We start from the raw sequence: 14,404 nt of genomic DNA, 5'->3' as shown, positions 1-14,404 counted from the left end.
ATTCTGGGATCTGTATTTTGTCAAGAGTGCTGGGAATTGTAGCTCTTTGAAGGGTAAACTACAGTTCCCGGGATTCTTTTTTCCAGGGGTTGCCTGAAATATATGTTGTGTACACAACCTACAGCTCTATTCCTCCCTACATCAGGAAAAGGGGAAGGGTAGAAAAGGATGGCAGGCCACTACTTTTGTGGCGAGGGCAGAGGAAAGAAGGTAGAGAAAGAAAAGGTGGGGGACAGAACCAAAACATAATGCTTATTAAAAAGCCTGGGAAACCAGAATTAATGTATAACTATTTAATTTTTAAAAAACAAGTGAGCTTGTTGAGAAAAAGAACAGCCAGGTTTTTTGGCAACGTGCCTTGATTTTTAATCAGTATTTCCAAGGCTCTGTTTTCCTTAATATGCAGGGGAGATTAGTGTTCTGATTCTCTCCTTTTCTCAACGTGTGGAAAACTGCTTCCTCTGCAAAACAAAATTTTAACAAGGTCGTGGAAGATGAAACGCATGACCTAAAATGCAGCTCTGCCCTCAAAAAGTGGACTTTGACGTTTGTGCCTTAATCCATGCCTTATTATGAGATGAAGTAAAAACAATTTTAAAAACTGAGAGCAGCAAACTAATAACCTAAATAAACAAACAAGCAAACCAAACTTATCAAACTGCAGCAGATTCATGCTACAGTCCCTCACCCAAGACTCCTAAGCAAACTTAGTAATCATAGGTCTATAAGAGGCAAGATGCTCTTATGGATATAGAATATGGAACAGTTAAAAGTTTCTGGTTAAAGAATATGAAACTGAGAACACAATAAATGAATAGTTCTCACAACGGAGGCATGTAAAAAGTGGGGTCCCCCAAAGTTATATATTGTGACAAGACAGTGATGAGCACTGCGCAGGACAAGTTTGCCGATGACTCCAATTAATTTAGGGTGATAAAAACAAAACAGGGACAGCAAAGAGCCCCAGAAGTATCTCTCCAAAATGGCAGAATGGGGATCAAAAAGGCAAAAACAGCTCAACCGAAGCAAGTGTAAAGTGGGATAAAAAATTCCTAGCTTCACTTATAGTGCTAGTGGTGTCTGTGTTGGCAGCAGCAGGGCAGGAATGGGATCTGGGCATTGACTGAAATGTCTCTGTACTGATGCTGTGAAAAAGGCAACTTCCATCTTGAGGAACAATGAGAAGAGAAGAGAAAATAGACAACAAATATCACAACACCTTTATACAAATCTATAACGCAACAACGCATGGAATACTGTGTACAGTTGGTGATGCAGTACAATTGGCTTCAGTTTAGTCAGCCTTTGTGGCTGTGGGGCTGTCACTTGGGCCTCTGCGCTGAAGTGTTATAACTTGTGCATCCTTGCCCTTTGGTATTAAGGAACAATTCAATTTAGCTTGCATTTAATGAGAAACTGCCTCATTCTTACTGCTCCAACCACTGAAACACAGGTACTCCTCAAAATTTGCACTCCTCAAAATTTGCAATGCAGTTCTCCATCCAAAAATGCATTATTTTAGGGGCATTTCCTAGCAAAAATGCATGTACAGTGGTACCTCGGGTTACATATGCTTCAGGTTACATACGCTTCAGGTTACAGCCTCGTTAACCCAGAAAGAGTACCTCGGGTTAAGAACTTTGCTTCAGGATGAGAACAGAAATTGTGCGGTGGCGGTGCGACAACAGTGGGAGGCCCCATTAGCTAAAGTGGTGCTTCAGGTTAGGAACAGTTTCAGGTTAAGAATGGACCTCCGGAACAAATTAAGTACGTAACCAGAGGTACCACTGTATCCGTCAAAGCGGCATACCCAAATGTTTTGTATCGGGAGAAAAATCACACTAAAATGCTGATGAAGTTTCATGAGGACTTAATTAAATCACAATTTGCTGTGGGAATGTGGAGAAATGAGAAACTTACACAACCGAAAGTGACAGTGTCATTGTTCCCTACTTTCCAGGAGCTGCATTTGCTCACGGATTAAATGTTTCCAAGAAACATTCCTAGACTAAACTTGCTGTTGCTTGCCTAAGCAGGCCTGGCTGTTTAATGGAAAACACATTATTGTAATTAATTGCAAATCAAATTATATCACAAATGACTAACGATCGTGGCACAAAGGCCATGTTCATTAAAAATTTAACCTGCCACTATCGAGAAAGGTGTTTTTCTGCTCCTAGATGACAAAAAGGAACCCTGGCCTCAACGCAGATTAATTACCATCAAGACTGAGCATCATTTTGACCTTTTAAATAATCAATGTCCAATGAACACGACAGCCAAACTTTACATCTTTTGCCTTAAATAGCTGAAAGAGAGTGAATAGTGGAGGAAGGGGGAACTGCATTTCCTAAGAACTATGCAGACAGTTATGACATCCTAAGCACCACACAAAGGTTATTTGGTTTCTTCCTACCACTCACCATCTTGGAACCATGAATTTTTATGGACAGACGCTTCCTGTGAAATTTGAGAGAAAGCAAGTGGAAGCATCTAGAGAACATAAGGGACTGCTGGTTCAGTTGCAGTAGCCCATCTAGTCCAGCATCTTGTTCTCACAGTGGTCCCCCACAGGCAAGCAGGAAAGAAACACAACAGCCCTCGTCCCTCCTGCAGTTTACAGCAACTGGAAATTCAAAACCATACTTTTACTCCATGAATTTGTATAATACTCTATTAAAGCTCTCCAAGTTGGTAGCCACCGCTGCCTCTTGTAGCAGCCAATTCCATAGTTCAGCTATGCGTCGTGTGAACAACGTTCTTTTGTCCACAATCTTCCAACATTCAGCTTCACTGGCTATCCCCAAGTTCTTCTCACTTTTTTTAAAAGCACTGCCCATGATCCCCAAACAGTGTGACAGGTCCACCAACATGTACAGGGCCACAGGTTGCCCATCCCTGTTGGAAGGCCCCACTGCCCCATTCTCCTAAGCGACCGCAGTGCACATCTCTCACTCCTGCTAACAATTCCTCCATCTCCATCCATCCTCAGCCTTAGCTGGGGTTGAGCTGGGAAAACAACAAAACCTATCAAGCGATCTTCCCAGAACTATTAGAAGAGGCATAGGCAAACTCCGGCCCTCCAGATGTTTGGGACTACAGTTCCCACTATCCCTGACCACTGGTCCTGTTAGCTAGGGATGATGGGAATTGTAGTCCCAAACATCTGGAGGGCCGGAGTTTGCCTACGCCTGAATTAGAAAATGTACATTTCATGCTCCAGCTGTACCGTTTCCTCCCCAGGGAGACAGGATTTTATCCAAGTATCCACAGAGATACTGGCAAGCCTTCTCCCTTCCCAAGGACAGTAATCAACTTTCTGAGTAGCAGAGGGCTCTTTCCTGCAACAAAGGGGCAAAAAACAAGGTTGGACATAGCATTTTTTAAAATCAATTTTCCTTGTATATCTACTGAGGTTAAGGATTCTCCTTTCACACACATGGAAAGTATTCAGCCCAGCACCGTCTGAGATCAGCTATTAAGATTCTGCAGGTATGGAAACAATAGACTGCCCCTGTTTTCCACAGGGATCTCCAGTCCCTGCCATTAGACACTTTTATACCATTTGTCTCTGCTTGGGTCACAAGAAAGGTCTCCGAAACTCACACTTAGAATTCAGAGCTCAGAGTTAACGCTTGCTGGAGCTTCCCCTTCGGAAAGGGGCATCTGCAAAACAGCAGGCAATGAATCTGCCAATCTGAAGTCGCTGCTATGTTGACAAGCAAGGTGAAATGGCTCCTCAAGGTAAATGCGCCACCAGAAAAAGGGCAGAACAATCCTAGGAGTGCAAATACTGAAGCTCCCTTAATAGAGGCTGGATGCTCCTTTAACACGCTAGCCAATCTGCCGAGTTTACATTTTGCCCTTGGGATGTCTTCCCATACTCTGCAGTTGCATTTAAAAATGCTCCCCCTCGCAAAAGCAGCATGTAAACAATTCTATGCCTGCCTCCTAAGGAGTCAGTTGCACTGAGATTAAGACAATTTACTCCCAGGTAAGGGCATATGAAATTGCAGCCTTATACCAAGTCAGACGACCTACGTACTGTCTGCACTGTTCTACAATGGCTGGCAGCAGATCTCCAAGGCTTCCAGCGCTGCTTGCAGACCCCAAGATTTCACCTGGGTCCTCTGGCATGCAAAGCCCATGCTCTGAGCTACTGGGGTTGTGCCATCCCAAACCACTCCCCACCCCCCGCTTCTGAATAGTCAGGTTATCAGTAAGCACAATTACTGTGGGAACTCTTTTTTAAAGCAATAGATCAAGCCATACCTCTACCAACCTAGAGTGTTGCCTACATCATTCCCCTAATTAGAAGCTTGTGTCGCTTCATGCCATGCTGCCATTAAAAAATGTTAATGAGAACAGCCTTTTCTAGCTTTATTGTGTACTCTGGAGATTGCATGGACACTTGATTTAATTTGCCTCAACGTTTATTTATGCATTCCCTCCTAACGAATCTGCACTCTTCGTTTAAAATATTCAGGAGACAAACATTAATAAACGGAGGCCTAGATATTGGACAATATTCTCGTCTTGCATAGCAATCCGGCAGCCCAGTGCAAATGGCCGTAGCTATGCTATGCAGACATAGCTGGTTGGGATCCTTGGCAACACCACTAGGTAAAGGTAAAGGGACCATTAGGTCCAGTCGTGACCGATTCTGGGGTTGAGGCGCTCATCTCGCTTTACTGGCCGAGGGAGCCGGCGTACAGCTTCCGGGTCATGTGACCAGCATGACTAAGCCGCTTCTGGCGAACCAGAGCAGTGCACGGAAACGCCATTTACCTTCCCGTCAGAGCAGTTCCTGTTTATCTACTTGCACTTTGACATGCTTTCGAACTGCTAGGTTGGCAGGAGCAGGGACCGAGCAACGGGAGCTCACCCCATTGTGGGGATTCGAACTGCCGACCTTCTGATCGGCAAGTCCTAAGCTCTGTGGTTTACCCCACAGCACCACCCGCGTCCCTGGCAACACCACTAGCAATGTCAAAAAACAGAGTAAGAGAAGGAAGAGGTATAGGGGGACCCAAAACAGAAAAAGAGAAGAAAAAAATTAAGGGGAGGACAGCTGGTGTGGCACTAGCCATCAGCAACTCATCCAGGTCTAGCCCTGACTTCTTGCTTGTTGCACTGAATTGTTTGAAAATGAACACTTGAAGGCATTCAAGTAATGATGAATGGCCCTTGCTTGACCTGCAAGCTTTTAACCTCAGAGTTGCAAAGAACTCTTTAGTGGACAGGATGGAATGATACCTAGGTTTTCTTTTCTGTAGAAAAAAAATGTTAGGTGTTAATGCATGTATTTGATATGCACATTATTATTTCTTTCATTTATAAAATGTTTCCTATATGGGGCATCTCAAAGTGATTTATAGTACACTTGGTAGAAAACTGCAGTAAACAAAATAATTTCACTCTTCAAAACATATTATAAAAGAGATTATAGAGAGAGTACCAACTTTCCAAGAACTCTACTTTAAATCATTGGCTATTGTATTTTAACTGCTGGTTTGTACAAACTTTTTAACATTCTTTTTTTCTCCCAAAAAAATAACCCAAAGATAACAGTAACAAAAATAAAACAATGAAAGCCAGTATATAAAACAAACAGGAATCAGTATCTAACACCAATAATAAAATTAGTGTCATACAAGTAAATACTGCAAGTGTTGTGTGTTGGGATCTTTACTCTTCCATTACAAAGTATAGAAAAGTTGCCTTCAGTTGGAGATCTGTGCTTCTGGTTGTATCATACAGAAGAGAAATGTTTTCAGTTTCTTTATAACACATATCCTGTCCTTTCTTGTACTACATTTAGTTCTATAATCCAAAAGGTTTTTATTTTAGTATTATACAACTATTTTTTGAAATTGACTCCGCTTCTCTTTCACCTCAAACATAACATGTTTTGATTATATATTTTGCTCAGTCAATATGAAACAAGTTAACATGGATAAATTGTTCCAAATAAATTTTCCTTTAAGTTAGCATGGATTAATGGAGCATGTGTATTTTTGAACAGCCATTCCAATCACTCTGTTGCATTATCAGACGTTGTTTCATAAGAACTTTTCCCCCCATTTTCAAACATTTGGATGTCTGGATGGCATATATGGATTTGTATGTGTAAATTAAGATGGATTTAGTGATATTTATTATACTGTTAACACAAGGTGACAGAATTACGCCCCCTCTTCCCTTTTTTTCCCTTTTTTCTTTACAAATTTGCAATAAACATGTTTTTTTTAAAAAAATATCCCATTTTTGTGCATGTTGCTTGCCAGTCTTCTCTTTTAAATTTAGAAAGAATTGTATAGATTTTTTAAAACCAACTTTCTCTGAGCATTCTGTAACAAGAGATTTTTGAATGGAATTTTAAGACAAGCAATTCCATATTTTGTTAAAAGTTGTTCTCTTGTGGGTCTTATTTGGAAAGATGGAAGGTATGTCTGATTCAGTAGATTACTGCTTGATATTAAGCAACTATGTGTCCTTGGTTTATCCAATCCTTAAAATGAAGAATGTTTCACCAGATTGAGCCATTAAGTATATGTTGTAGTTGACTTTCTAGAAACTCATTAGTCAAAGGTAAGGGGAAACATTTCTGGAGCAAGTTTTTGAAAACACATGCTCCAAACTTTAAGCATAGCTTTTGTAAACATAAGATTGGTTTCCTTTTTAAAAAAAAACTGGTGGGGGGGAATACTTTCTGACACTTACCATATTTTTCGCACCATAGGGCGCACCGGACCATAGGGCGCACCCAGTTTTTTGGGGGGAAATCAAGAAAAAAATATTCCCCCCCCCCAGCCCCAAAGAGCAGCGTACAGGCTCCACACAACCTCTCCCTGCCAGAGGGGTTGCGCGCAGCTATGGAACAAGCCAAGGATGGATCCCGCTCGCTGTTTTGGCTTCCCCTTTAGCCCCGTGCAGCCTCTACCTCCTGGGAGAGGCTGTGTGGGGCTAAAGAAGCCATAGCCCCGTGCAGCCTCTCCTTGGTGGAGGGGTTGCGCGCAGCTATGGAAGAAGGCAAGGCAGCGAGTGGGATGGATCCCGCTCGCTGTTTTGGCTTTCCCTTTAGCCCCCTGCAGCCTCTCCTTGCCGGGAGATGCTGCGCAGGGCTAAAGAAGCCATAGCCCCGTGCAGCCTCTCCCTGCCGGAGGGGTTGCACGCGGCTATGGCACAAGCCTGCATTCGCTCCATAGGACGCACACACATTTCCCCTCAATTTTTGGAGGGGAAAAACTGCGTCCAATAGAGCAAAAAATACGGTAATTTTGGAAACAAGAAGTGATTATTTAACAGAATCAGCTTATAAATCTACACAAATGATCAACTTTAAAAAAGGTAAAATACATTCCAAGTTAGTACCAGGTAATTAGTGTAAAAATATGTGGTTGACGTCTTAAAATAAAAGGCATAAAAATCAAACCCTAGCAGTATGATTCAGAAGATGTCCTCAAACAGCATTTCTGTCATTCATTTTTAGGATTCACTGATTATTTATCGTTTCCCTTTTCCTCTGGCAAGAATGAAAACTGCTTACTAACTTCCCCAAACTTGCACCAGAGTTTACTATTAGTAAAGGAATGTACTGGAATGACAAACTAATAAGCTACAACTACGTACGTAGACAAAAGCTGATGACACCTTCACAATAAAAACCCAATACAATTCAGTTGATCACAGTCAAACACGGCTGTCCACTTCTATTGAAACATTCTATTCCTATTACACACTTCATTCTTCACAATGGAACAATCAAGCAGATGTTTCCTACTTTTGAAGTAGAACAGGTGGCTGGACAGAAATTGTGTGTGAATGTGTTGTAGAGGTTAGAGTGTCAGACAGAGACCCGGGAGACCAGGGTTCAAATCACACTTGGTCATGAAGATCACTGGGTGACCTTGGGTCGGTGACTGCCTTCCAGCCTTACATATCTCAAGGGGTTATTGTAGGGATTAAATGATGAGCGGGGGATGGGGGAGCATGCACAACATCTTCCTGAACATTTTTAAATTATTATATATTAATTGTATAGGGGGACGCGCGTGGCGCTGTGGTCTAAACCACTGAGCCTCTTGGGCTTGCTGATCAGAAGGTTGGCGGTTCGAATCCCCGCAACGGGGTGAGCTCCAGTTGCTCAGTCCCAGCTCCTGTCAACCTAACAGTTTGAAAGCACGCCAAAAAGTGCAAGTAGATAAATAGGTTTCCATGCGCTGCTCTGGTTTCGGTGTTCAGTTGCGCCAGAAGCGGCTTAGTCATGCTGGCCACATGACCTCGAAAAACTGTCTGCAGACAAACGCCCGCTCCCTCAGCCTGTAAAGCGAGATGAGCGCCGCAACCCCAGAGTTGTCTGTGACTGGACTTAACTGTCAGGAGCCCTTTACCTTTACCTTTTTTTAATTCCATAAACACCTACAAAGTGATACACAACATAAAACACAAAGACTTGCCCAAAGGTTTGCAATCCAATCCAGCAAAGAAAAGAAAGGAGATGGGATGACTGAAGACAAAGATGGAAAGAGGCACACGAAATATAGACACCTTGTGATGCAGGATTTCAAAACACTTTTTTAAATCATATACAAAAACTAGTGAAGTTATTTTCAAAGGCAGCTGCTCCATCAGAACTGGCATAATACCAACTGACTGCAGCCTAAATACCTTCAGACTAGCCATGTTACGAGCACGTTCATATTAGTGGTTGGAAACACAGCAAGGTCATGTCTCTTCACAGTGTGACAACAGTTAGGGTATGTTCACATTATTCTGCATTTGTGTGTTTTTTTAAAAAAAATGGATTGAAACTGGTTTGTGGCGGGGAAACACCACATTGAACAGCAGTATTTGTCAAGAAACTCCAGGATCAATATGGATTGCAGCCAACAGCATGTAAGTTTGGCTTCAAAGATTAGCAGTGGTAGTGCACTGGATTAGAAGCAAACAGTTCCGTGAACATACCCTTAGATATGAAAAGAGAAGTCAAATCATCGACCAAATTGGGAATGCAAGACTGCTCGTAAGTATGCCAGTCTAGAGAACTGCTTTGATCCAGTTTCTGGTTTCAAGTTCTCTTTAACCAGTAATCTCATTTGTCCTTTAAAGTTAATCTTTAATGTTCTCTTTGCACCGTCAGCATTTTTATAAAGTGGAAGCTCAAAACTAATTGGATTTGTCAAACAAACCCATCACGGTGTAGCAGTTTTCTGAAGCTGAGCAACTGTTTATTGCTCCTGTTCCGTCATTCTGGGCCAAACCCTATTAAAATAATGGCATTGTTTCGACAGAATTTTGGCTTTCGTTTTCTATCAGAGAGATACGATCAACGGTCAGAGAGAGAGAGAGAGATAGAACACACACGTGTGTGCATGCATAAACACGTTCTTTCTTTTGTCTGGGTTCCTGGGCCTTTCCTGCAGCTGTTAACTGTCCAAGATAAACAATAAAGGAGACAATGCCTTCAAGGATACTCTCCATTAAATGGTTAATCCCACAGTCTGCCTCTTACAAAATCAAAGAAGTATCCTCCCAGCCAGCCCAGTTGAAGCACAGTTTCCACAATGAGACGGTGACAATATTATACCTTGAGGAGCATATTCACATTGGAGACTTACAAAACATTTGCAAAGGGAGCTATTTTTAAATAGTTGCATTCTTACAGGGAAGCAAAATCACAGAGGCTGAATTCTGGAGCATTTAAGAGACAATTACCCAAGTCCTCATTACCTGCAGACAATATTAAAACATGCGCACACACGACCCTGCAAGGAAAACCCCGCACTTGAGTGGGACATAACAAATAGCAGGCGCTCAACAAGATCTGGCAATATGTTCAAAACGTTTGCCTTGCACATCTTGCTAGTTTTCTTGTGGTGAAATGCCATCCAGCACACAGCTAGAGATGTGACCCAAGCTGTAGGATAATAAAAGAAGTACAATCTTGTGCAATTTAAATATGCAGTGCATTTTGAAGCCCATGTTCAATTTATGCTAAAAGCTGAGCATTAAAAAAAGGGGGGCAGCAGGCGAAAAAAGAAAACAAGATAAGTGATACATTACCAAGCTTTTGTTCCATTTAACTCTGCAATTTGGTTTTTAAAAGTGCATTTCTTAAACAGGAATGACCAAATGCTCACGTATAACTACTCAGAACTAGATCTGAACCATGCAATTATGCCTCATTTGCTTTTCGTGGATTCTGTATCTTTTCAACCCTGACTATGATTCAAAGTATGTTTACTAAAAAATTAGTAACTAGACTAGTTCTAGTTCTCTTTCAGAAGCTACTAAGAATTAAAAAAAAGTCTTCCCAAGATAAGAGCAAGAAGTTATTTCTCTCTCAATTTCCACTTGAGTGTTTCAACAGAGATATGACAGCAGACCCTAGGACAAAATTGGCAAGTGATTTGAATTCTTGGCCTAGTCCACTTTTGTCCAAATTTTACAAGGTGTCCTGCCACAAATTTAAAGGTCTGTTTTTAACAAAAAACAAAAACCTGAGGCAAAGCAAACCAATGCTCTTTTTCAAAGATAGCAGTCCTCCTGAAAATAAGGTGAAAAAATGTAACTTGGCAACAACCTATGTTCTCCTGGACCTATCCCTAATGAACTACTTTTGGCTGTATATACACCAGACCTATAAAGCACATTCAAAATACATTTCTTCTGTCAAAGAACCCTGGGAACTGTAGTTTGTTAAGGGTGCTGGGAATTGCAGGTCTGTGGGCTATGTGTGAACTATAATTCCCATAATTATTTGAGGGTAGGTTTTGAATGTGTTTTATAGGTCTGCTGCATCCCCAATCCTTGTCCTTTTCTATTATGTGCTGTGTAAAGGATCTGTGCAGCAACCCTAAATCCTATGATGAAACCGTCCTCAGATTTATGGGGTTGACATGGTGATCACATTGTCCAATCCCTATGTAGACAAAATAGCACCACACACACAGAAGGTATAAGCAAGTCTCAGGGAAACCCCAAGTTTTTCAGAAGTACAAGACCCCTTAAATAGGAAAACAACAACCCCAAACCTAAGCATGCTCAGTAACCATAAAATATTGATTGACCGTTGGGGGAGGGAGAGGGGGGAAAGACAGGAGAGAAAAAGAAATTGTACTGATGAGCTTGGCTGGCACCTTGAACAGCACTGCAACATTCTGTTGCCGTTCCCAGTTGTTGCATTAAATTCTACAATGCAGTCAGTTCACACAAGGCAATTATGTTAAGATTGACCACAAGGAACTTTGATTCTCATCCTACACACCTGTTTGCTGGTACAGTGGTTCATAAGTCAGACTCTTCATTCAAATGTGTAAGGAGGCTCTGCAAGAATAAATTAAACATGTCCCGGAATACACCCAGAGCAAATTACACCTGTGGTCGGGAGGGTAGGGGAAACTGCTATGTATCTTGGTGAAATCCCCCCGGTGTTAAAATGTTCTAAATGAGATGAATTTACAAATAGCTATTGAGATTAATTTAGAAACAGCTTTTGGTAAATCTCTGAACCAAGCCCTTTAAAGGCCAGAACATGCCTTTTACATTAAAAGTAGAGACTTAAGACTATTTCTTACCAGTTGGCTTATTCACTCCAAGGAATCCAGCTTTCCCCAGAGTCTTAAAAACTTGGTGTGCTGGAAACTGCCCCTCTTCTTCCCATTTGTCCACAAATGGGTTGATTTCTTTGTCAATAATCTGTATTTTGAGAAGTGGGGGGGGGGGGGGAGAGGGAGAGACAAGAGTTCGGAAAGTTAAGCTTGTGCTATTTGGCCTGGCTGAGTCCGATTAGCTTCAGTGGGCCTAAATAGGCTTAACACCAGATGCTACAGTTTAAATGAGATTGTGGCAGGGTTTGTGTGTCAGGCTTCTCATCTTAAATTGAAACAAAGCACTTTGTTAACACCTAAGGACAGCTGACTTTTCTAGTTCTTGGGAGATTTCCCTCATCTTAATCACACTTTCAATTCAAATCAACAGCATCCTGTAGGCAGTGCTGGCTGGTGCCCACTGGGACTGGTAGGGCAGAAGGCAGGGAGCCCCACAGTAGATGGCGCCACAGCCAACTTATTCTAAGTTTGCCCCTCTTCCTCCCCACTGAGTTCTACAAGGGCAATATGGAGACTAAGCAGGGGGAAAGCCGATAGGCCCCATTTGCCCTAATGGACTAGCCTCCATGTGTTGGCTGGGGCTGATGGGAGTTGTAGTCCAAAGCATGTGGAGGGCAACAGATTGGTGGAGGCTGCTGGATGGCCTGACAAATGGCAGCTCTTTCCCCACTTCCAACTAAGTCCCCTTTGGGGAACCACAGAAATTCACATACTCCTTTGTGAATCCTTTCTGCCCTGCAGGTGTATTGAAGCTGCTTGGAAGTAAATGGCAAAATGAAGGCAGATAAACATATGAGATAAGAATTATTTTCCTCATGAATCTTGAAAGGTTCTGGAAACCAAGCCTTACGAGCAATGGTTGAGGGAGTTGGGTATGTTTAGCATGGTAAAGAAGAGACTGAAATAGGATAGCCATCTTCAAATATCTAAAGGGCTGTTGTACAGAGAATGGAGCAAGCTTGTTTTCTCCTGCTCCAGAGGCTAGGACCCAAATCAATGGATTCAAGTTACAAGAAAGGAGATTCTGACTAAACATCAAGAACTTTCTGACAGTTAAGAGCTGTTCAACAGTGGCTCAGACTCCCACAAGAGGTGGTGGACTCTCCTTCCTTTGAGGTTTTTAAGCAGAGGTTGAATGATCTAGTTGAGATCATGTATGGTCCAGATGAGATTCCTGCATTGCAAGGAGTTGGACTGGATGACCCTTGGGGTCCCTTCCAACTCTACCATTCTATGGTTCTATTAACATGAGGAAAACGTTGTTTTTTTGTCAGAAAAAAGAACAATTTATTACAAACAGCTAAAACTATCGCAGAGGTACGCAAGTCAGCATTCAGGTTACATATTCAGATGACGCACCAAAGTTTGCAGGAAATGAGTTACTGACTCATGTGCAGTAGAGTATATTTTGTCAGTGAACTTTGAAATCATTTCCCCTGTTTCTGAGGCTAGGTGTCATTGCTTATATAGCCAACACTGTAACACATTCACACATGGAAGAGGTGTCAGCAAACTTGTGAAACCCCAAGGTTACAAAAAATATTCTGGGGGAGAGAATCCTAAGAAGGCACAAAACCCCCATCAGCCAAATGAACACTGAGCTAAGTGGTCACAGAATGCAGATTGACAGGGCCAGAGAGACAGAAAACTGGAAAGTGAGACAGGAATGGCATGGCTGAAATTCTGAACACTCCACACTGCAACATTTTGTTGTAGGTTCCACTTGCAAAATTGAATCCCCTTTATTATATATATAGAACACACCAATGAAACACTCTTTAACAGGTTTCTTGAAATCTGCTTATAGCAGCAACTCGATTTTCGGTAAGAAGATTGAACAAGCCTAATTGCTAACCAGCACCTTTATTTATATCCTGACTTTCCTCCATAGAGCTAAAGATGACATTTGTAGTTCTACCACCACATCTCATTTTATCCTCACAACAATCAGTTCATATACATCTGATAGAAATGTTAGTCTTTTTTATGAGAAAGTTACTGCTTTTCTGTTCAGTTTTGTCGTGAAAACTGGCTATGTGCTGAAGGAAGACAGAGAGATGAATGCAAAATCATTATCACAAAAGAAGTGTGTTTGCTGTTTTTAATCTTTTTCCCCTCACCAGGAAAATAAGCAAATCTCATGGTGCAAAAATAGGCAACCATATAAATCTGGAAGTAAACACATCTACTTTCTAAACTGTCACGTGTTGGCAAATCTACGTAGAGCTTCTCTAGAGATGTTCAGAAGAATATAGTGTTTTCTTGTCAATACTCCCTATACCACTCCTTTAACATGACATTCTTGAAATGGATTAAACAGGGTTATTAATGATTGTCATCTGTGCCAAGTGTTTGCCTTGTAATCAGCACAAACAAAAGGAGTCCTGGGCTTCCTTTTCCAGTGATGGTATCAACTCCTTGCAGGCTTCCACCATGGATATATATAAATATACACATTCCAGACAGTCAGATTGTTATTTTATGTGTGTGCACGTACTGAACTGCAGGTTAACAGTACCTGGAGTTTAGAAAGAGTCGCTGGCGGCTGGTGCCTGTTGGACTGGTAGGGTGGGAGGCAGGGAGACGAACAGTAGGTGGCGCCAGAGAAAATGACAGGCAGATCCAACTAATTCTGATTTTGTCCCTCCCCTCCCTATTGAGTTCTACAAGGGACAACACTGAGCCTATGGAGGAAGCTGACAGTCAGTGCCATCCCTTGAACTAGTTGTAAGGAAGGACACAGGCTGGTGGTCAGACAGTGCCCTGTTCATCCTAGTGAACCTGCCTCCACA

The 14,404-nt window shown here is 42.0% G+C and overlaps 1 protein-coding gene and 1 long non-coding RNA gene across 2 annotated transcripts in view; both read right to left on the bottom strand.

Annotated features, from left to right (window-relative positions):
- The window catches only part of LOC310689746 (putative acyl-CoA dehydrogenase 6), a 47,206-nt gene that overhangs the window by 25,424 nt on the left and 7,378 nt on the right, over positions 1 to 14,404 (bottom strand). The window contains exon 2 of the mRNA XM_083467696.1: positions 11,580 to 11,700. Coding sequence (XP_083323822.1) covers positions 11,580 to 11,700 — 121 coding nt within the window. The remainder of the gene's footprint in view (positions 1 to 11,579; positions 11,701 to 14,404) is intronic.
- On the bottom strand, positions 307 to 11,561 carry LOC310689766. The gene is made up of 2 exons (XR_014517652.1): positions 11,270 to 11,561; positions 307 to 461 (listed from the first exon to the last, which is right to left on the bottom strand). It is a non-coding gene; the product is annotated as an uncharacterized lncRNA (long non-coding RNA).

The sequence above is a fragment of the Podarcis liolepis genome, assembly GCF_965112155.1.
Source record: "Podarcis liolepis genome assembly, chromosome: 12".
Classification (NCBI taxonomy): Eukaryota; Metazoa; Chordata; class Lepidosauria; order Squamata; family Lacertidae; genus Podarcis; species Podarcis liolepis.
Note: the sequence above shows the minus strand (reverse complement) of the source record. Positions and strands in the feature narration are given on the sequence as shown.